At 45.3% G+C, this 24,772-nt stretch overlaps 1 protein-coding gene across 1 annotated transcript in view; it reads left to right on the plus strand.

Annotated features, from left to right (window-relative positions):
* The window catches only part of SPATA16 (spermatogenesis associated 16), a 183,403-nt gene that overhangs the window by 116,559 nt on the left and 42,072 nt on the right, over positions 1 to 24,772 (plus strand). Inside the window, exon 5 of the mRNA XM_054983481.1 lies at positions 24,202 to 24,349. Coding sequence (XP_054839456.1) covers positions 24,202 to 24,349 — 148 coding nt within the window. The remainder of the gene's footprint in view (positions 1 to 24,201; positions 24,350 to 24,772) is intronic.

Here is a 24,772-nt window from a genome sequence, read left to right on the forward strand (position 1 = left end):
CCCACCAGGCCATTTTCCCAGCATAAAAGAAATGCAGTTTGCCCTGTTGGGAAAACTTACACGTACCCCGTCGGTACACTTGTGGCCCATTCTTTTATGTCTGGGGAGGGGAGGGAACTCAGCAGGGTCTAATGTCCTAGAATCCACCCTCAAAGCTGCCATTTTCTCCAAGGGAACTGATTTTTGTAATCTGGAGATCAGTTAGAATTCTGGGAGAATTCCAGAGCTCGAGTGGGTAAAATAAATACACATCACTGCTTTACTCAGGGATGATGCAGTTTAAATGAGACACACTGAGCTCATTTAAATTTGGTATGAAGTTCTTAGCCTCTCCAGCATCATGTTTAAGCCTTAGAGGCAGAATTTGAGGATAGAGGTTTCCGATTCCCAGGAACACAAAAAGGTAACCAGGGTCATCCACCTGCAGTTTCTCTGAATTCTGCATTAAGTGCATTGAATATTGACAAAATACATGTAGCATATAGTTTATCATATAGCCTTCAGTGATAATAAAATCATGATTAACCATGAATGCTAATTCACTAAATATGCTTCCTATTCGACTCCATAAGTCACTGCTCTGAAGATCAAAGGTGAAAGGTCAGATGGATGCAACCTCGTTTGTCCACTAATCAGAGGCAATGTGATCCATACACATAAGAATGTTTTATAAAGCCCTAAGACAAGGCAACGTCTGGGTCGGAAGCTGGCAAGTCTAGCCATTGCAGAGTGGAAATTGAGGCGATCTGGCTGTGATTGACATATCGTTAACGAAGCCCCCTTGATTCCCCTCCTCCTTTAAAACCCCTTTAAAACGAGGGATGTTCAGTTTGGCTCACTTCCTGCTTGTGTGTTAAATGATCGTTTGGTAAGATGAATGAATTCTGATGTGTCCATTTGCACTATGAGACCATTTTCTCTCACTCCAGCACTCATCTGCCACTGCTGCCACCTCCAGTTTTTAAAAGGGCATATAGTAAAATGAAAAACAAAAGGGACGGGTGTGAGATTTTTGAGCTGAGACTTACGACTTCATGTCTCCATGTCTGTTCTTGGACTTCGCTAACCTTGGCATCAGTTTTTTGCCATCACTGCTCAAGGAGACACTGCTGACCGTGCAGGAGCAAAGATTGAATAAGTGGCAAGTGATTGAAGGTTTTTTAAAATATATATATATGTTGGTAAATTTAGGAACCATCCTTAGATCATTTTCCTGGTAATAACATGGGAGTTACTTCTGAGTAGACCCACTTAGGATTACACCCTTAATGACTGCAGCCTCGGGCCATACTGGTAAATGAGATGCTTTTGTTCTGGAATTGGGCAATTGAGCCAGCCAAGTGGCTGCGGCGCAGGCTCAGAGCTGATCGGCGTGGTAGCGGGCTCGCAGCAAAACTTCATCAGGAAACATTGAGGCAATCCTATCAGGAGCTCACCTTGTGCATGATTAAGGGAATTTGAGCATGGTACATTTACCTGATGAGCATGTCCGCCACAAGGTTCTCAGCACGCCTAATTAAAACCCTCCAGTCATCCTCACTCTTTCCCCCTCCAGGCTCCTGCTCTTTTCAGCTGTTGTTCCGGGTGCGGCACCATCAGTTTGCCTTGGGCAGATCATAAATTCTTAGGGATTGAAATACTTTACAGCCAGGAGGGATGATTATCTACTTTGACCTCCTACATAATGCACGGGGGCATATCATTTCACGAGCAATTCCTTCACAAAGCCTAATATCTCTGTGTTGCATTACAGCATAGCCTCAATCTCTCTCTCCCTCCCTCCATCTCTCTTCCCGTCCTCCCCGCCATACAGAGTCTCTCTGATTCCTCTGATAGAGAATCCATCACATTGCTTAACAAGCTGACTTATTAATTACTAGGAGTTTTTTCTTCTCTTTCTATATTGAATTTGTCTTGATTCTGCTTTTTGCCCAGCAGATAATGGCCAGATGAAAAAGAACTTTCTGTTGACCTTTGTTTTTTCATATAAGTAGACATAGCCCAGCCACAAAAGAATTGGTTCATCTGGATTCTTGAAACTTCTCCATATTCTGTATTCATTTGGACTTTGCTTGGGCTGACTGCTGGTGGTGGAGGTGGGGTGCCTTCATATTGCTCCCCCATACACACACACACACACACACACACACACACACACACACACACACACACAAATGCTTAGGGTCAGTGTAGTTTTGCTCTTACAACACAGTATCCAAGGAGTCATTGTAGCTGGGGGTCTGCTCAGTCTATGGAGGCCAAAAGACCTCTGACTGGCAATGCTGGACAGGTCTTCCGATTTCCAGTGAGGAAAATAAAATGAGTAAGGCACACATCCTAGGTTTCTCATCCATAATCATGGCAAAGTAAGAGCTAAGCTGATAATCTTACAAGCTTCCAGATTTCTGTTTATGCCTTTCCCTTTCCACACCATTTTGATTGGCCTTCTTCCTTGATGGCTAACTTGCCTTTCCCTACTTAAGAATTCCCAAATACAGTTGTTATATTCCTTTGCAAAATGTGCATGTGTGGCACAGCGCGCCCGTGTGAGAGCTGATCACGTGCTCATACATGTTGTTGTGCAGGACATGCAACCCCCCCCCCCAGCAAACTCAAACAAATGTCTTACAATCACTCAGTCTGATCAACAATTAATTTGAGGAATATCCATGACTGATGAATAAAAAATCAGCTGAACCCAGAGGAGTTTGTGCATCACTACAATGGATCAAGATTCTCCTTTATAGCATGTCCGACCCCCCAACCCATCCCTTACCTAGCAGAAAATGACCAGCCAGCTCCTGGAAGGTGCGTGCAACCTTTATTGCGCATCTACTGGGGTCCCAATAAAGACCTCGCTAACACCATCAGCATATGATGTCTTTCTCACATGAGAGTCAGAAAGCTAACTTTTTAAAAAATATATTTTTCAACCTGCAAAGAGTGATCTCGGATCAATTCACACAGTGCCAATTCAACATTTACCTTGCAAAGCGGCAGGGCTTTTTTTCAGCTGGAATGCGGAGGAACGGAGTTCCGGAACCTCTTGAAAATGGTCACATGGCTGGTGGCCCCGCCCCCTGATCTCCAGACAGAGAGGAGCTGAGATTGCCCTCCGGAGGGCAATCTCAACTCCCCTCTGTCTGGAGATCAGGGGGTGGGGCCACCGGCCATGTGACCATTTTCACCAAGGGCAACCCACTGAGTTCCACCACCTCTTTTCCCAGAAAAAAAGCCCTGCAAAGTGGTAAATGTTTTTACAGATATCTGAGCAAAATACCATTTCACTGCAGAAGGTATTCTGGAAGAAGAGGAGCAGTGACTCCTCTGCGTTCTGTTTAGACCTCCTGGTACCAATGGGGATAGCAGAACTGTATGCTTCACTCCTTCCAGCGCAGCTGCAACTGGAGGAGAGGAAGGAACTTGCAGTGAGAGGAGGGAAGGTAAACATGACTGGGGAGAGAGCAGTGATGGAGGGGACCATGGACACTTGATGCCCAAGGGACCCAAAACCTGCAGTCTGCCGTGACTGCATTGGCTCGTAGAATGAGCCCATTAGAAATCATGATGGTTACAAAGCAAAATCAATTCCTGCTTCTTAATACATGCCTTCTTGCAATCTAGCAAAGAAGTCAACAATAGTTATTGCCACACAAACATTTTTACTTGGCTGCCTGCCCACATATATTCATTTCCAGTGCTTCCGATGCTGAAAAGAAAAACAATAAATAGCCATTTTCCATTTTGCATAAACTTCTCTTGCTGGGCACTTGAAAATGATACTCACTAGGGTGGCTATTTACAAACTTGCCTTCTTTTTCAGTATTTCAATATTTTGGTATTCTCAGTCCCACCCACCTCACAGGGTGATTGTTGTGGGAATAATAATAGCATACTTTGTAAACCACTCTGAGCGGGCATTAAGTTGTCCTGAAAGGTGGCATATAAATTGAATGTTGTTGTTATTTCAGTATTTTTGCCATTGCCTGTTCCAGCTAATCTTTGCCTTCCATGAGGACTACTGCCTTAGGTTCTGAACAAAATCCCACAAACCTGACAGAAGTCTTCTAAAGGCAACAAGTTGCCTTAGACTTTATTTCTCCCATTCTTGGTATATAATTCACAATCTATTCTGGGTATTGTGACTCCTTTGTAGAGCCCATTTGGAGGTTATTTCCCAGACAACTCAGTTACTTTTAAGGAATAGATATACAGTGAGGTACAAGATAATGTCCTTCAGTCCAAAGCCATTACCTCTAGGTGGCCAGTGCTGAAAAATGCTAAGCCACTCGCTTTGTCCAGCTGATTTTAGCCGTCTCTTTCTCCGGCCAGATTGCTTAAAAGCCTGTGTTCCGAAGAGTTTCTAATCCTTTTGTCCTTGGGGAGCCAAGGAGCCAAGCATTAAGTAGCGGCCCTCTTTGCGAAGCACTGGCAGCCGTGTGAAATTGATGACGATCATGACTGCAGGCCTGCTCAGCATCATGCTTCTGCTAGCACAAGAAGTAAAATCCAGCTTCTGCTAGCACAAGAAGTAAAATCCATACTCCCATTAAATTCTGTTCCTTAGGTACCAAAATTATACCGCTGTTTACCTGTCAACCAAAACCTTGCACTTCTTTAAAAAAAATTGGCAGCTGTGTTGATTAAAGGCTACTTGTGGTTAATTTGGATGTCCCGCAGAAGTACATGCAACATGTTAAACTCAGCAGTCACCTATAGACGCCGCCTTCCTCCCGTATCAAATAGCAAGTTGTTGTTGTTATTAATTTTATGTCTAATCTGCTCTCCCCGTGAATGGCTCAGAGCAGAGCACAACACATGTAATATGACATAAACATATTAATTTAAAACCAGATAAAACATCAGTAAAACTAAGAATACAAATTTCTGAAAGGCAGCAGCATACATATTGCACAACCTGACAAACAACAATCCATGGGACCTGCTAGATGTGGCCAACTACTAGATGTTAGCAGAACAGGGGGGGAATGCCCCCCTCCATGGCAGGAGGCCAGGTCCATGGCCTGCCCACCTCAACTACCATATGCCTGGTGGAATATCTCTGTCTTACAGATCCAGTGGAAGGATAGCAATTCCCGCTGGGCCCTGGTCTCCATAGACAGAGAGTTCCACCAGGTGGGGACCAGGACAAAAAAGGCCCTGGTCCTGGTTGAGGCAAGGCAAACCTGCTTGGGGCTAGGGACCACCCGAAGATGTTTGTAAGCTGAATGGAGCGTCCTCTGGAGAACATCATGATTTCCAGCTGAGCTATCTCCCATAATGCCTTGCTGCTTTACATCAGCATGCATTTGCACTCTCTCATTGCCAGATTGATTTCATCGGGTCCAGAGAGGAATAAAGCTCTCTTAGAGTCAAACCCAGGGCTGGATCTACGGATGCTGGTGCCCAGGGCAACTGAAGACCGGCCACAGAGCACGCGCGCACTCCCAGCACTGCGTGATGATGTCACTTCCATGACATCATCACGCTGGGTGGCGCGTGCCATCCTGCGGGCAAGCCGGCTGTCACAGCACCCTGCAGAGCTGGCAGCGGCAGTGCAAGTGTCTGGGAGGCCATCCGCACCATTTGCCTGCCCCGCAGGACAGGGGGCGGCCGGCTTGCCACGCACCCCCAGTCCCATGGGGCAGGCAAATGGTGCATGCGGCCTCCCAGCTACCCGTGCTGCCTTTCGCCTGCCCCGCAAGACAGGGGGCGTGTGGCAAGCGCACCCCCTGTCCTGCCACCCGCGCGCTCCCAGGGCTGGCAGCTGCCCCCCGGCACCCCCTCTTTGGCAGTGCTGGGGGCAGACTACCCCCCTACCCCCCCCGTCAATCCGGCCCTGGTCAAACTACAGGTCTAGCTAACCGGTTCTTTTCTGCTCCAGTAAGCAGCAGAAGGGAGGTCTTTCTCAGACTGGGTTCCCTGTAATCTTTTTAACAAGAGATACTGAACCTGGCATCTTCTGCATACAAAGTCTGGGCTCTTAGGCTGAGCTGCAGTCCCTCCTTATCCTGTTGCATTGTAAAGCTATCTATTTATTTACAAATGGACCAGCAGAACAGAGGAAAAACACATAGTCACATAGGATGGCAACGTTTACTTTAAAGTAGCATCACTCCCCCATAGCAACAGCACAACTTTATTGGCCTCCCAGCATGCATCTTGCCAGCCACTTTGATCAACTCAAACCATCTGTGTGTGTGTGTGTGTGTGTGTGTGTGTGTGTGTGTGTGTGTGTGTGTGTGTGTGTGTGTGTTCAAAGTCATAACCACACAAAAGCTTACAAGATGTGAAATCATCATTTTTTAACTATGCTCATTTCGGTGAAACCAGGGCTTAGATCATTCATGGCCAACATTGGTTTTGCCATCTTCACAATTGTCTCTGCTGCCCCTACAGAATCCAGCTGATATCTTGCTACGAACAGGGAAGATGGGGCATTAAGGCCACTGGAGAAAGCCACAGTGGGCCTATGGCCTGGGGGGCTCACCTCTGGCTGGAGCTGACTCCTGACCCCAGGAGAGCCTCTTTAGGGAATCCACACAGAGGAAGCAATCTTCCTCGCTCGTATCTCCCTTCCTGAATTTAGAGTGACACTAAGTCTGGATCCTCTTTCCTGCAAAATAATAAACTGACCATTTGTTGAAATATCTAACACTTCCTGAACTTTAAAATAAATCTCTTAAGCCTTTGCGGTTTTGCCTTTAAGAGCTTGATGAAATACAGAGAGATATTTTTGGCCATTCTGCCAAACCAGTTTTAAAATAACCACACCGTCTACAAAAATACCACCAGTGTTATAAGTTATTAAACACATTTAAGAACCTAAATAATAAGCTGATATATGACGTGACCTACATTAATGGAGGTTTAACACAGTAGATAAGCAAGATGTTGTCAGTTATTGCATGCTGCATGTTTTATTCATTGAATAACAACAACAGAATGGGAGAAAACAAAAGACACTATGCTGTTCTACTTGTTTTTAACATCTAGGAAATAAAAATAGCCTGAGATCAAAACGTTATATTCTTCAAATGGCCTTTGAGATGGGACTATTGCTTAGTGGTAGAGCATCTGGTTGGCTTGCAGAAGGTATCAGGTTCAGTCCGAGCATTAAAAAAACGAGGCAGCGACATGATGTGAAAGATCTGAGACCAGCTACCTGTTAGAGTAGACAATACTTACTTTGATAAACCAAGGGACAGACTCCGTATAAGACAACTTCATATGCATGTTCATGTAAGGGGGTGTTGTAAAGTCTAAGTACTAGGATAGAAACAGTCCAGTCCTTGTACTTCCTCAAAGTAGTACAGGACAGTAAACGTGGGTTTTGTGCATGTATCTTCACAACAATCGTCTGAGGTTGGTTAGGTCAAAAATAGCAACTGTTCCAAGGTTGGTGAGCAAGGCTAAGCAAGGATTTGAACCCGCATCTCTATCCCAACTCCATTTTCTATATCATATTGGTTTCAGATTGCATTATGTGTCCAATTCTGGATTAAGAGTAATAGTTAATTTTGAAAGGGTGAAGTGCTAGGAGCCTGGAAGTCACACACTATGACATGGAAGCCCAACCCTTTAATTGCAGATGTATGTTGTAGTATCTTTGTCAGTAATCACACTTCTTATCACTGGAGACCCAGTTTGGTGTAGTGGTTAAGAGCATGGGGCTCTAATCTGGAGAGCTGGGTTTGATTCCCCACTCTTCCACTTGAAGCCAGCTGGGTGACCTTGGGCTAGTCACAGCTCACTCGGAGCGCTTTCAGCCCCACCCACCTCACAGGGTGTTTTGTTGTGGGGATAATACTGACATACTTTGTAAACTGCTCTGACAGGGTGTTAAGTCATCCTGAAGGGCAGTATATAAATCAAATGTTGTTGTTGTTGTACAGGCACATGCGTGGCTGAATTCACAACTGAAGACCTCTGTAGGGTAACATTAAAAAGTCAATGTAGCAAGCACTCTAGAATAGCACTTTCAACATAAGTGGTTACTAAATGGATGGTGTCCACATCAGATGTGTAGTTAGAGATACCAAGCATGGATTCCATGATGGCTAGGCTGAAAGACCACGACTGGCTCACAGCCAACTAGTAAGTTTTATGGCAGAGGACTTAAGTACATGATATGCTTCAGGGCTTTTTTTCTGGGAAAAGAGGTGGTGGAACTCAGTGGGTTACCCTCAGAGAAAATGGTCACATGGCTGGTGCCCCCGCCCCCTGATCTCCAGACAGAGGGGAGTTTAGATTGCCCTCTGTGCTGCTCGGCGGCGTGGAGGGCAATCTCAACTCCCCTCTGTCTGGAGATCAGGGGGCGGGGGCACCAGCCATGTGACCATTTTCAAGAGGTTCCGGAACTCCATTCCACCACATTCCAGCTGAAAAAAAGCCCTGATATGCTTTTCCCAGGAACATCAATCTGGGATTTCCATGCTTCCCAGGCACACGTGAGCTTGATTTGATTTAGGACCATGGTACACGAGGAGAGGGGGCTCAAGCATCTCCCTCTCACACCATTTTCCTGACCCAGGGGGCTACTACTTGCCCCATTGAAGAAAAGTAACAGGTAGCCTATCAGTACATTGTGTTTCCCCAACAGGGCAAATAGCAGCTCCTCAGAAATGTTTATAGGCTGGTAAAATGATAGTGGTGAGAAAGCTTAATGTGCTCCTTCCTGTGTGCTTTGGACCACCTCCCAGAGACCTCTGTCAACCTGACCTGGAAATGAACTCCAGAAAAGTGTGACATGCAGTTAGTTACTGAGTGAGGATTTGAGTCTGGGACTCCCCAGATTCTAGTTTGACACTAACTGCACACAACCTCTCCCTGAAAATGCTCTGAGATAAAGGGATGGTGTCTCAACTCTCCACCTCCTCCTGAACACCTTAGGGATATCGGCCTATAACCTGTCCAAAAGCACTAGGATCCAGCCTCGGGATCCACCCCCCCCCCACCTTCCCACCTCCTCAAGTCCTCTTCCAGGTACCATTTTTTTATTTCAAAAGTTGACAACCCTTCTCAGCTTCCTATCTGTTATAAAGAAACTATGGTGCAAGAGCATACTCTGTATACTTTCGCTGCTCCTAGTAACCATATCTGACATGTTTATAGAACCCTCTTTTCCTCATTTAATCTGCTGTGGTTCTTCAAAAATCCTTTGTTCCACAGGGAATCCTGCCATACAGTTCAGCACGCCACGCTTAGGAAGGTATCTCAGCCCTTGGGGTGAACCCCCAGATGACTTCTTGGTTTCTCTGAGGAATGCTGTACCTCAGCCACGTTTTTGACATGTTCCCAGTGTTCAGCAGTCGAGTGGCACCTTAGAGACCAACAAGATTTTCAGAGCGTCAGCTTTCGCGTGTCAGAGCTCCTGTTTTCAGACATCTCGAAAGCTTTTACTCTGAAAATCTTGTTGGTCTCTAAGGTGCCTCTCGACTCAAGTCCTGCTGTTATACTGCAGACCAACATGGCTGCCCACCTAAACTTACTCCACTCCATCCTTCCCCCTCTCCCCACCATTGGTGTCCTTAAACCCTCCAGTTTACTTGTAAGATTCTGAATGAGTAAGGAGCCTTTTCCTCACCATTTCTTCCCACCAGCACTCCAGGCGTTCTTGGCTTTCCTCAGGTTTAGTGTATAGCAGCAAGACCCAAGGTCCAACCTAGCAGAGGGACTCAGCCATCTTATAACTAAATGATACAGTTTAATCAGGATGAAAGGAGACACTGGGTGATTTGTGAAAGGAAATACCCAGTGTTTTAAAAAAAGGTTGTAAAAGCGGCACTTCTGTGAAGTACAGGGTAAGGAAGGGCTTGACTCCCCCAGTACAATTTTTTCAGCTAAGCCTAACAACCTCACACACTGTTGTTGTTATTAGCCCTGAAGGAGAAAAAAGACAGTCAAAGAGACAGTGCCTGTCTTTTTTCCTTCCAGGGCTAATAACAAGGTAAGAGACAACGGTTTTAGACAATGATGGGTGAAAGTTCCTCTGTTTCAATGGCCATTTGATCCTAATTTTCAAGTAGTACCCTCCAACACTCAAAAAATGGTTCTAGGTTTTATCTGAAAATGTTTTCTGCATGCGTGTCCTCATACTGTTTTTCTGTGGCTGCCTCTGCACCCCTGTCCCTCATCTGCCCAACCCTCCCCAAAGAAAAAAAGGTTAAGCAAACAAAAGAATGAGTTACTTGGTTGTCTCAGTCTCGGAGAGGGAAGCATAGTCTGAAGTACTCCAGCCTAACAAAGACATGTATATCTTGCATGTATGTGTGTACGTCTTGTTTGTAAGAAAGAACTAACACCCATTCACTCTACACGTGAAACCAGGGACCAGTTCCTGGATAAATATGAGACTTAAGCTATGCATGCATTGAACATAACATGAGAATTAATCAATGTACATTTAGATAAAAACCAAGTTCATACTGTGCACAAATTGTACATGTGTTCACTGCAGCTTGTGAACAGGGCTTTTGTCTTCCAGTGTACCAAAGCTGAGCTTGTTCATGTGAATTGAGTGTTTTGTATTGGATTTCAAATGTTTAAAGTCTCCTTTCACACTGCTGCCTGGTAATTGTAGTTTGATTCAGTAAATTTTTATATTGTAACATTGTTTTAATTGTAAGTCACCTTGAGCAGGTGCTACCCAAATAGGAGGTCTCTTTAATTAGTTTGGGGAATTTGCATTAAAGGAGACAAGCGGGAGGGGGTAACTGGGATTCTATACCTATGTCTATGGGGTGTCAGTTCTAGGGATGGTAGTCCATAGCAGATAGACCCCCAGGCCCCTCACAGCAAGCACTCCAGTGCATTGGTTGAAAGACTTTTATTTAGAGATCCATTAAGTTCATGGGTACAATTACAAGAGCATGACATGAGATCAATGCATTAGATCAGAGAATATATAAATGGCATGGATGTGTGCATACATGACATGGGGATTATTCCTTAGAGAACTCTCAAGAAAACAGGCAGATGTTCAACCAAAAGGTTTCTTTATTAACAGAGGAATAAAAGGCAAGTACACAGAAATCCATACACAGCATACATGCAGGGCTAACTAAGAAAACAGAGGAAATGGAAAAGCAGTTTGGGGGGAAGGGCAATAATTTCCAGTCTTGAAGAGGAGGAGGTCTGTGGAGGAGCAGCAAAACAACCAACATTTCATGGAAGAGAGGAGGAGAGGCTCAAACAAGTTTGGGGGCATGTGTTCGGATCCAAAGACACATACTCAGAGAGCATATGGCTGGGAAGCCCAGTTATAGGGTAAAACATACTCTGGAGCAATGCTGATGTCTTGCTCCCAAAAACAATATCTCAATGGTTTGTCTGGAGGTAGGAAAATAAGTTGGGAGAGGCTTGATACGACCTTCTGGGATAGACTATAGGTGAAAATATTGCTTGATGACCTGCTAGGTACTGGACAAGAGGTCTATAGTTGTGACTAGGGCAGATGGGTGAGGAGAAGCAAAGGGAGGTGGTGACTAGATTAGGCATGGTGTTTTCTCAGGAAGCTTCATTATCTCTGCTGCTCTCCATGGTGTGGGGACTGTCAGTCTGACTCATGTTCTGGTAACTTTCCAGTCTCCGGGCCGGCTAGCATCTGCTCTGCCTGGAGCCAGGCCATTCCTTGGACTTATGGCAAAGGGTTTATGGTATTCCATATCCAGAAATTGCCCTTTCAGTGTGGGGAGGAGGTCTGACTGCTAACACAGGAGTCTGGAGAGGGGGCATGGAAATATCCTAAATACATGTTTTGAGCAGGTACCAGCATGACGACTGCCACCGGCTAGTGAATGCGGCTGACTGCACAGGTGCAAAAACTGTGCATCAACTTGGAGTTGATTTAAATGACACGAGGACCTCCCCCCCTCATGATAACACTAGGGCATATGTAATCCAAGCAAGCTAGAAAGTTGTGAGCATGGACCCACAAGCCAACTGCCATGCTCCTTGTCTCTTTTCGGCTTTGCTCTTTTTTTCTTTTCTTTTTTTTGCAAAAGAACAAGGGGAAGGGCACCTCCGGAACCAAATTGCAAACCAACAAGGGAAAACCCTTCTGGAGGGAAAAAACTGATATATAACCAAGCACAAAAGATATACAATTTTATAACAATATTATAACATTTTTAAATTTTTATAATTATATATTATGAAAGTGCAAAGTGCTCCAAGTGTTATTAATAAATAACCATGCCAATAAATACAATAATAAATATAGTAATACATACAAAATTAATTAATCCACAGTCCTTCCAGTCTACAAAAATATCCACAATAGGTACAATTTATAACATAGTCCAACTGGTGAGGAAGAAGTTCAACAGGTAAGTAGAGCAAAAAACCAATCCAATCATACAGCACTGTAATTTTGCTGTCACTTCTTGTTTCTTCTAAGTATGAATATATATATTGACAACCAAGGATGTCCAGTGATATGGACTTGAAACAAGAAGGTCCCACTGATCCAAACGCTACAGAACTGAGCCTACGGGCTTTGCCAGCTTCTAGAATCCCGTTTCATCCACCACTTCTTCACAGGCTCGTAACAATATAATAGACATTCAATAAAGCCGTTGATAGGAGGGTTTCCCCTTGTTGGTTTGCTTTTTTTTTTGCCAGCCAAAAAGTTACTACGCCTAAATGTTTGCAGGTACCATCATTTTGATCTGCAACCAATATCCATCAGAGGCCTCCCATTTCCAACACTCTGCACAAGAAATCAGAAAAAGAGCTACATTATTTCATTCTTCTCTTTCTGCTCTATTAAAAAAAAATTGAGTTCTGATCCACGCAGGCCTGCTTTTTTCTTTAACCTTTGCTGCTCTGTTTTGAGTTCACTACCTTCTTTGATACCCCCATGGAATCACCTTTGAAGTAAGTTATCAAACTTTATCTAGCTTGTCCTCTGTGGAACCTAACTTCCCACAGCAGAATGCCAGCACATAAGAGTCCAACACTGCGCCTCCAGAGTTGGTGTGTAGCATGTTTGTCAGTGATAAGCAAGACTGCATGCCTTGGCCCTTAGCAAATGTCACATGCTTTGGAAATCTGATCACTGCGCCAAATGTCTGCTTAAGCTTCTAAAGAGTGAACAGAGAAATAACATTTTGAGAGCAATGGGACCAGTTCGGAAGCTCCTTTACTACATTCTTTACAGATATCTTTTTTGCTGCTGGAGACTGCTCTGAAAAAAAAAGGTTGTGCACGTTTCTTTTGTGGTCACTCTGCAAAAAAGCTGATTATGGAGGGCACCACTTGGCTAGTGCCAATGACGCCAACGACAACAAATCCTCCCCACTCCCTTGCAACTGCTTTAAAATGTCTAGAAATTGAATATATAAAAACACACACATGTGGGGGGGGGCATGGGTGCATGCCTGCATGCCTGGGGCATGAACTCCCATTCAGCTCGTTGGTCATGCAAAATATGAAGCAAGGGCGAGGAACCTGCTGTGATGCGTTAAATGCTATGTTTGTCTTCATTCAAAGGCAGCACTGATGCCTGGCAGCATATTGAACCGCCTCTGCTCTCTGCCGCTCAATATAAGAACAGAGCATCCCTGCAGGCTCTGGATTAGAAACATCTGTGGAGCTGAACCCCCTCCCGCCTCGGTGCGGAAGAGCAGTGATCAAAGGAATCTGCTGGCACCCCTGAATGATCAGGTGCTTCATCTGAAACTGTTACAGGAAGACCTCCTGGTCTAAATTGTTGACTAGATCTATGGCCAAATGGATTAGCTTATCAGTCAAAATTTGCCCACACATGTTTGGGCCAAAATCATTCATAGCAAAGGCAAAGGGGAGGGAGGGTGTGAGGAGGAGGAGGGGGAGGAGGTACAATGAAGTAAACTTCCTGTTTCCGCTACATTCTTGTCCTATGAAAAGAGTGAGTCTCTCTCTACACAAGACTTCTTCTGACACATGTTCTTCACGTGTCGGGAGATGCAGCGTTAGCCAGGAAGCATAGTTCTGAAAGACAGAGTCAGCAGAGATTGCTCCAGAGGGGACAGCTTCTTTCACAGCCCTCTGCCACCTCTGGCATGCCAGACTGTCTCCCCTTCCAGAGCTTTTGCCCTGCAGAGGCTCAGTTAACTCAAAGTTTTAAGCAGCGAGGGCGGCAGAGCAAAGGCTGCAGAAGGGGAGACCGCCCTGCACACCAGAAGCGATGGACGGCTGTGAGAGAATCCGTTTCCTCTGGAGTGATCTCCGCCAGCTCTGTCTTTTAAAACTATGCTTCCGGGTTAACATTGTGTCTCCTGGCACTTAATGAACATGCACCCAGGCATCTCGTGTGAGACGCAGGGGGAGGGGGAGTGTGATTCCAAGGACAACCCATTAATCTTTTAAAATTACGTTACTAAAAAACTGCATTTTGAGCGCTTTCTATGATATAACCAATATCCATTCTTACACCTCACTATAATCAGAAAGTCATTTCTCCTGAGAAACCATCACATCTTGTCTGAAGCATGAAGCGTATTTCCACTACGGCCCTTCCTGAAAGGTACTCCTGCTCCTAGCTTGTGGAAGAATCGGGGCTTCCAGAAGAAGGGGGGGTGCTGGCATTCTCCGGAGTCCGGCAGACAGAGGCGAGAGAGTTATGTTTTGCAAGGGCCGTCAGCAGAAGCAATATCCCTTCCTACAGATGATCTGCTGTGAAAATCTATCGAAAAGATTTTGACAGGAGAACCATGATTTTAAATCACCCGGTGTGGATAGCACACCTCGAGGAACACCATTTACCATTAAACTCCACTCATTCTGGTCCTGAAATTTTTATGGAGTCAAGATTTGATGTCCATGAAACCTTCAGCACACATGCACAAAGATCCATGAGGATGATAAAACAAACAGCAATAACATGCTGGGCCAGTATTGGGCATGGGGGGTGTTAAAAAAAAAATACCCTCTCGCTGGTGATATTTTCCAGCATCTCATATATTGTGTTTCTCCCTTTAGGTGACCTTTTTATTGACGATGCCCTCCAAGCCAATCACTGTTTGCACGTTGCTCAGACTGCAGGTGTTATCAAGGCTTTGTTGGCATGATTTGTTTCTCCCCTAGGAGTCAAGTCTGGTTAAACTAAAAGTGAGCCATGCACACAAGCGCTAGCAAAAGCTTTGTACAACTACAGCAACCTGAACACGCGGATCCAATCCAGGACCAAGGAATTGTTGAACCGGAGGTAACCTCAAAGATGAGCACAGCTATAAAGAAAAAAGTATAAGCCGTCTCAGCTAAAATCTGCTCAGACCTCCAAGTCTGGCGGCACCAGAGAGATCAGAGTGAATATTGACCCACTGCATAGAAGATCCTGTTGCATCATTTTATCATGTAACGGTGCCAAGCAAAACAATTGCTCCCAGACACAACAGCAAGAAAAACTATTTCTCTAGAGGCGGGATGGTTTTCAAAGGCAACCTCCATTTAGATTGCATTCTAGTAAGCTATCCTCAATGCGATTAGATCATCACATCCAAATCACACCTCTTGAGGACTGGTCAATTTTTTCACTCAAAGCTGATGCATGCCAAACATAGGTCAAAATCCAGCAGCATCCCCAAGCTACAAATGCGCTCCTTTATATTGTTTTCTTGATGGGGACAGCAGAGGTGAGCTGAAACCTCCCACCCCAGCTTCACTGCTCATGGGATGTGAAGGGCCACCCTTTTGACTGTTTTGGGAGTGGTGCCCTGCAAATATGAGTGAAATGTTCACCCTGATTGCAGCTGGTGGCAACCCTAAGCCCTTTTGCTTCTTGGCACCATTTCCCCCCACTTTTCTCCCTACAAGATGGCACTGTAGAACCAAGAGAACTTTGCCAAGTATTGACCTCCAAAACTAAACCTGAATAAGGGCAATTCGGGGCAGGGGATGGAACCGAGACTAACACTAGGAGGGCCAGGAACCTGTAACACAAAAGAAGTGAAGAACAGACAAAAGGAAAGTTTTATGAAACCCCCCACAAGGGTATGCTGCCACCTGCTGAGCAGCTGAAGAGATGGCAAGCTGTTCCCACTTGCTGGGGAACCCAGGAGAATGCAGTGTGCAATTCGGTATTGCTGTACCAAATATATAGCCGGATATATGCCTAATCGGCATTATACTAAATAAAACTAGAGAATCTCGAATGGTATCCCAAATAACTGAATGCTGGATTATTCTGAATATATCCGGGTCTATCCAGCAAACCCAGCTCCAGCTGTTTTACACTGGCTGGCTATTTCCAAGCTGGTTTTTTTCTTTCTCAGGCTTTCCCGGGCTTTTTCCCTCCAGAGGTGGGGACGTGAGGCAAGCAGGAGAGGGAGGAAGTGAGTGAGGGACCAATGCTTGCAGGAGGTGAAGCTGTCTGGCCAATCAGAGGATTTTTTTGATGGAAGAGAGACTTTTTCAAACTCTGCAAGGACATAAGAAGCAAATCTGGCTGAGCAGACTCCATTTTGTGGGAGATTTCTGGAGACTAGAGACTGCGTTGTGGGTATTTGGTGAGCCTGGCCTGCCCTCTGGCTGCTCTCTAGCTTTTGGATTAACTACTGCCTGCCTGGGTTACTGCTGCCTGCCTTCCTGGAGGAAGACCTGAGTGAGGGGAGGAAGGAACTGCAGCCTGTCTGAGGAAGGCCAGCTGAAGATATTCATCTATTTTGGGAGCCTTAGACGCAGAGCTTTTTCCTGTTTGGGGAATGAGGGGGTTGACCTCGTGTGTGGGTTGGGAACAGGTAGAGGAAGGGAGAACCTTTTTATTAACTAAATTTTAATTTTGATAAATTGTTTTTGTTGTGGGAATGGCTAGCTTGTGAGCTGTTCCATGAATTTGCTGTCTGACCATTCTTGTGGGGGGAATTGCTTTTTTCTTGGTTGAAGAGCTGCTGTTTTTAAATTTTAAAGTTCTTTGTATGTGGGGAGTGTATTTGCTTGTTGTTTTTTAAAGTTATTGGTTTCTAGTTTGCTGTTTCGGGGAGGGAATTGCTTTATCATGGCAGTTAAAGGAGTTTTGGTCTCTCTTGCTGGGTTGTTCGCGGAGTGCTAGCAGCTTGTTGCTTGCTCTAGGTAAACTTTTCAAAAGGTTGTTTTTTTAACATGGGCCTTCTTTAAAAAAATAATTTTCAGCTTAGGGGCCAGTTTTCCCCTAAAGAGAATTGTGTAGGTGTTAAGAAGAGTCCAGGTGTTGTGCTCTTGTCAAATAGATAAATAAGAACCCCATAGTAAAAAAAGATTAACTAGGCTGCTGCTTGACTTGCTGTTGGTCTCTTGGCTTCAGGTATATTAGGAAAGTAGAGTTTGTACGGCCGTAGGCTGACTTGTAGTCTGGGTTTCAGGGAGTTGCTTGATTCCCTGTTTCTGTTGGGCTTTCTTTGTTCAGCTTGCATTGGGACTGGGCCTTTGGCGGGTGCTACCTTGTCCGTGTGTGTTCTTGCATGAAAACCAGCTTGGAATTCCCTCCAACATAGGGAACAATGGAAATTGTTTCAGGGATAGCTGAGCCCAGTGTTCCTGAAATTTGGGAGGTCTTTAGTGGACAGTCAAAACAAGGTTATCTGCAATTTGGAGGGAGTTTTCTTGAACCCTCCAACCCCATCCCCCCACCCCACCCAGGTAGGTTCCCCCATAGGAAATAATGGCCAAATATCTTGGGTATTCACAAATAAAACTGGATCCAGATACTATATCAGTATATTTGGACCTGAATGTCTGTATTGTTTAATATTTACAGTATTACAGATATTTATGGTATTACAGATGCTCAGATACAAATAATACCATTTTTTTGGCTGCACACCCCTATAGGAGAATATTAGCTGCTTCTGCTGGCACCCCTGGTGTGTCCTGGGGGATGAGATTCATCCTCTGTCCAGGGACGCCAACCACTCGCCCCTGGATACCACACCACCCTCTCTGGACAGGCACAGCCTCCCCCTCACATCTCCCAAGGGGGAGACAGGCTTACCTGCGGACCCGGCAGCAACAGAGCCCAGTCATACCTCTCAGCCTCCCGACACTGGTGCTTGCCCTTGCCACCCTGGGTCTGTGGTGGGCTGCTGAGGCATGCCACCTCCACACAATCAGGCTGCACGGATCTAATACCCAAGGACATGGCCTCCTCCCAACCTGGATGGGCAGTCCCCGTGTGGCCCAGGAGCACAGCCTCATCACAGCCCAGTCATGCAGTCAGCCCCCAAGATGGCAAAGCAGCTTCAAAGTCATCTGCACCTACCGTCTTCATGTGGCCAAGCTCGAGCACTCCCAGGTGGCTGAGGGGCAGGGTAACACCACTGTGAGGCTCCACGTCAGTGGCAAGGAGCCCTCAACTGCTGCTCAGGCTGACGAGCAACACCATCCTCCCCTCGAGGAGACCCTGCCCAGTCCTGTGGAGGCAGGGTGGGCCCCAGTCACGCTCCTAGCTGTGGTAGATGGTGCAAAGAGGGGTCTTTCAGGCCAGGCTTCCTACAGGCTGTGCTCCAGCCTCTGACAGTGGGATTGGTCTTCCTCTGGGGATGGGAATTGGGGGGGTGGAGCTGGGGATAAGAATAAAAAGAGAGCTCCAGAAGCAGGCTGGGGAGAAGAGGGGAGAGATCCAAAGCAGCTGAGAGAGACCGAGAGACTGCACAGCTAAGGCACTCTTACCCTCAAGGAGTTTGTGTGAGCTAAGGTGAGGTGAATTTGCCCCAATCTCCTGTATCTGAGACCTGCCAGGAGCCCTTGGGGAGGGAGAAGACAAGACAGTGGATGGCCAGAGGCAAACCCCCAGCCTACAAGAGGGATTACATCCTCAGTATGGTTGCTTGGCAACCAGTGGGAGACTGGGGGGAGCTATGGGGGAGAGGCGGGGCATTAGTGATGGCATGCTACCCCTTCCTAGGAAACCTGGAAATTTCTTCATATCTCTCTGGAAATTGCCGGAAACTCTGTAGTAAAGCATAGAGTTTTCTGCTCTTCCTAAAGAAAACTGACATCAGTTCTGGATCTTCTCCTGAAGTTACATTCGTCCTCTCTAGTAATCACAGAAATGCCATAGTGTTTCCAGAAATTCCTAAAGAGATGTGATGTCACTTCTGTGTTTTCCTTGAAAGTAACATTACACCATCACTGACGGCATTTTTTTTCATTTCCCCCACCACCTAAGCAAGTCTCAACAGTCATATAGCAATCTTAGCCCCCAGTGTCAACTCTCCAGTCCCACTGTCAATATCCCTCGGTGTACCACACCTCATTTCCTGGACTGTCAAGTAGTTATTTCCACTAAATAGCCCTCATGTGCTGCCAATGCATGACAGATAAGGAACTGCCTATGCAACCCAAACACAGCTGTATCAACCTGTGGGGGTGCACATGGGTGATCACTGAGCTTGCAATTCTGGGATATATATCTCAGAAAGTCCAGAGGAGCTGTGTTAAAAAGTAATCAGCAATTTCCTGAGAAATTATGGCCCATGAAGGATGCAGTCTTTCCATAGTTTTATATGAAAGGGGGGGCTTGTTGTACATGGGGGGCATGCTGGGGTGGTATATTCTTGCTTTTAAAAAGAGTGCTTGCATTTTCTGTAGCCATAAACCTTCCTTGTGTTTTTCCTTCCTGTCACTTCCACTGTGAAATGTTTAGAAAGGGCAGGTATTGTGCCTCTGGTTGGGTGCGAAATGCATTTCATTTCCAGGATGTATTGCGTAAGGGCACACAGATCAAATCACTGTTTTCATCACAAGCAGAGTTCTTCCAAAAGTGAAGTGGTATAATGCGCACCAAAGTACCTGTTTATGTCCATTATGAAAGAGAAGACAAATACTGAATTACCTCAGCCCTTCCATTCCAGCTGAGCAGAGACAATTGTCTCAGCTTTTGGAAACATTACTCAGATTTACACATAATTTCTTGAGCAATTTTACATCACCGAGGAGTGACCTTGAGAGCTGAAGTACTGTCTGTTCAGCCTGCCAGCAATACAGCTAGCGGTAATTTCTCATTTCCACACTGAGATTTTTCAGTTAGTCATTTAAGAGGGGAAATCTTAGCTTTCCTCTTTTATCTGTGTCGGCTTGTCTCTGCTAAAGGCTATCTGTGCTGAACTTGCCATGAGGTAAAACATTTCTCTAATTCATGTGCCATTGTATAACATTGCATATGTAAAACGAAACCCCAACATATTGCACGGTAGTCGCACATAGATGCTTTCTCAATGTTATATCAATCTGGATGTAATCAACACAGAGGGGATATCATGTACCACGATCCTGTAAGGCTTCTGCCCAGCAAGTGACAGACCAGCCTCACCCTCATCTTGGGCAGTCAGCCCTTAAGCAAAAGAGATAGGTCCAGCTCTGCTCAGAAGCTGGGAGGAAGTCATTTTGGTTGAGGAATTTCTTCAGTAAGTTTCCCTTGCAGCTCCTATCCTCTCTTAAGTAGGTGCGGGGGGGGGGGCTTTCCCTCTCCACCTGCCACCATCTTCTGGTTTTATTCCTCCACCCTTCTCAGTTTGATGACAGGAGGAGTATCCAATAGGGCTCTTTGAGTAACGTTGACAATACACAAGGTATGCAGGTAGGAATATCTTAAACAAATACAGGCTGTATTCTATTGGCATAATTCTAGGTAGAATAAAGGCTCCAGGAGTGTGGTTCAGACTAATAAAAGAAAAGAAACAGAAAGATTGCTAACCTAGTTTGGACCTTAACGATACCTGAGCATATGATCTCCTTCTCCAATGGGAGATTCAAATGGGTGTATGCATAATGTAGACACTGTCTAATGGAAGCTCACAATGCCTGCCTGCCCCTCCCTCCTGCCCATCTCTCTCACATATACAGAAAGAACAGTTCCTTTTCCTTTCTCCCTCACATATGTGTAAAAAGGTCTTAGGGTCTCTCTAGACCTGCAGGTTTGTAAAGAATTGGGTTCCCCAGACCCAAGTTGGGTTCCCAGCAGCCACACAGCAGCTGTGAGGAATGGCTGTTAAAAAATAAAGGAGAGCCCAAACAGCCTCAGAACAGCTCTGCAGGAGGAGAAAGAGCTCCTGCCTCCCCCCGCCAAGCCATTTCCCCACATCAAAATAGCACTGGAGGAGGGTATTTCTCTGTTTTTACTGTTCCACATTCACGGAATACTCCCATGTGAAGCAGCAAAAACAGATGCGCGCTCACTATTTTGGAAAATGGCTTGAGGGGCGAGGGAGGAGTCCTTCCTCCTCCTCCTCCCCTCCCCCCCCCGCACCCCCACAGTGGTGTTCTGAGGCCTTTGGGAGGGGGCTGACTTTGCTGCTCCACATGGGGAATCTGTGTACATACTCTCCACGTGGAGCTGCAAAATCCGTGAAATAACTCCCATTGCATGTGGTTTTAATGTGAGAAACTGGCATTGAAGGAGGGCCGGAGCCTTTCCTCCTCCTTGTGGTGCTGTTCTGAGCTTGGTTGAGCTCTCTGCTTTTAAACAAGAAGCAGTTCACCTCCACTGAAGGCAGTGCCTGTCAGATTGGAGAAGGGCTGCTTAGTATGGAGGATGGTTGTGGACAGCAGCCTCACAGAGTGAAATGCAGGGTACGCACAACCCACACAGAAAAAGACTCTGTCCACAACCTGTACGTGTATGGGCTACATACTATGCACTAGATGGTTCCAGTAGCCAGTTCCCCCATCTCCCACTCACACATGGATTTAGCACCTCTGCACAGGACTTGTTTCTTCAGATAGTGACAGCCACTAATCATTTCTCCAAGCCAGTCTATCAATAGCAGATCTACTCTTGCTCCAACATCTGCACTCAGAGCCTGATTTAGGGACAGGTGACCAAGCAACTGCCTCAGAAGTTGGGCTTTTGGACAGACCCAGTGTTAGTACATGGCAAAGTACAGCAACTGCCTGTGGCTTCTGCTGCTGGCTCCCTACTCATACATCTCCTCTGATGCCTGCACTCATACACTTCCACTGCCGGCTTGAGAGTGCTTTGTCATCTCTGCTCCCGGCTGCATATGCAGCCTAATGCTGCTGGAGAAGGGTATGTGGGTGGTGCACAAGGCATCAGCATGCCTGGTGGCCATCCCTGGTGACAGTGACTCTCCTAACTGCACCCACCATCCAACACCATTGGGGAATGATCTTGCAGGCAGTGTGGGCAGCTGTGACTACAGTTGGCGGGAGAGCTTGTGAATGGGCAAAGGAAGGACACACAGGCAGGTGGGAGCACAAAAAGAGGGGGCTTGTAGTGGGCATGAGGGGGCTGAGCACTCTTTGTCCAGGGCCCCCCAAATCTGGAACCCACTCTGTTTGTGGACCTTGAAGGGTCACAGGCTACCTACATCCAGTTCATCTTCACTTGTCAAGCTGCTGAGCTTACACTGACCTGTGCGCCAGCTTCAGGTTAGCGTACTAAAGAGTGCGATCAGTAAACAGTGTTCAGGTGAGTAACCGTGATATCATTAATACTGTAAAAAATAACCACCGTATGTGAAATTACTAAGTACAGAATCCACATTAGCACATTGTTCATTTATCAACTTGTGTGACTGAAATAAGTCATACATGCACATCATGCATCAAAGTTGTGAAACAGGTGACAAATACAATAGGAAAAATAAGACGTTTGAAAGTGGAACAAATGGAGGGGTGGCGCCAAAGATGGGTCACTGTTGGCCCACAGGAAGTTTTCATCTGGCCCTCAAGCTATTTAGCAGCTTGATGGGAACATCGAACCACTGAACTCCAGCTTTGGCTGGGCAGATGATAATGTAAAACCACCTGAGGGTCATTAACAGGTTTTTATTTACTTCATTTATATCCCACTTTTCTCCCCAGTGGGGACACAAAGCAGCTTACATTGTTTTCCTTTCCTCTATTTTATCCTCACAGAAACCCTTTGAGGTAGGTTAGGTTGAAAGTATGTGATGGGCCCATGGTTACCCAGCAAGCTGGCCACGGGAAGTTCACAGTTGGACCTCCCAGATCCTTGTCTGATGCTCTAACCACTACACCATCATAGGGATGGCTTCCAATTTTTTTAAGAGTGACTAAAGGCTAGGCTACATGATACATCCTACATGAGAACAGATACGAGTTTCTACTTACATGTATCCCACCTGTTCACACACCTTTCAATCGCATGCCCAGAGGGACATGAGTTTGTTTGTTTGTTTTTCCTCTGAGTCGGTGATTAGTATCCCAGGCTGCACTTGGATTTCACTGCCTGTCTGCTTTGGGTTAAATAACAAGAAAACCAGCTGTCAAGGGTTGGTGGAAAATTCAAACAAAGGGATGCTGTGCGCTGCTTTCTCTATAGTTACGCAGACAGACAATCGCAGATGCTGCTGCACGGCCATGTAAGCAAGTGTGACCGCAGGACACGCGCAGCACTTGGGAGGAAGGTTGTGAGTCCAACTATACATTATAGAGACAGTAGAACAAACTCTTCTCTCCTATCATGTAGTTCCCCTCTGAGTGGGAAGGAAGACCATATCTGGGTCTCCGTCTTATTGTTGCTTCAATGTTACTCCCATTTCAAAGTTTGGGTTTTTAACATTTCTAGCTTTTTTTTTTCTTTTTATGTTTAGGGATTTGAGATGTTATGATTTGTTATTGTTCATCTTTAACAGCTTGCAATGATTATGCTAGCATCCTAGGAAACAATTTCTGGTTAGAGAGTGGAGGCATGTGTTTAAAACAAAATATCTCTGAACCTTTTTTCAACAAAAAATAACTGTAGAAGGCTGCAAGATATCGACCATCCTTTCATTATATCCTTTCCTTGCTAGCTTTTCTTTGGGTAATCCACATTTGAAACAGCAACGCAAATTTAAATCAACATTCCAAGCTTTGAGCAAAAAATCTCTAGTATTTGTAGATATGACCTTCAGAGAAAATGAAATTCATTTTTCTTATTATCTTTGGGACGATTTTTCTAATGCTTTTTTTCTTCCCACTAATGGCAAAGACCTGCTGCCATGAAAACTGTTTACAAATGTTCTTTTTCTACATTTAAATTGATTTTCTGAGTGTGAGATAGGCCATGCATTCTGGAACTAATTTGAATTTTTCTCTAATTAATATTCAAACTAAAAATATGTTATCTTTGCATGACTGTGCAATTATTAAGGGGAAAATATCATCCATGAAGGTAATTATTTTTCATTTCCCTCTTCTTTTCTTTCCTCTCCCCCCCCTCCCTTTAATGGCAGCTCACTTTTAAGCAGCACAATCTGTATCATATTTTCTTTTTAGGCTATGATTGAAGAAGCCATCACCAGAGCAGAATCTTTTTCAGTGATGTACACGCCATTTGCAACCAAAGTAAAGGCTGAAAAAATTGACAAGTTGAAAGAAGCTTTTACCAAAAAGCACCCAGATTATGTGGAATACATTTATACAGGTAATAAAGGTGACATTAACAAACCTGGATGACGGTTAAGCACAGTAATACTAGAACACAAAGGCACCTAATCAAACTGATGGGATTTAGAACGGACAAAAGCAAGTACTTCTTAACTCAATGAGTAATTAAATGGTGGCATTCACTGACAATGGAAGTAGTGATGGCCACAAGCTAGGGTTGCCAGCCAATGACTGGCACCCAGCAGCAGATTGGGTGTGGGGACACGGGAGGGTGCCTTTGACACAACAGCATGAGATCATTTCCTGGCAATCCTCAAAGTGACATTATGCCCCTCTAGGATTCTATGAAAAACCTGTGGTTTTACCATAGAGTTTCCACCTAGAGTGGCATGATATCACTTCTGGGTTCACCCTAGAAATGACATTGCGCTGTTGATACAATGGCTTTTTTCTTCAAGTG

This window comes from Eublepharis macularius, chromosome 6 (genome assembly GCF_028583425.1).
Source record: "Eublepharis macularius isolate TG4126 chromosome 6, MPM_Emac_v1.0, whole genome shotgun sequence".
NCBI classification, from domain to species: Eukaryota; Metazoa; Chordata; class Lepidosauria; order Squamata; family Eublepharidae; genus Eublepharis; species Eublepharis macularius.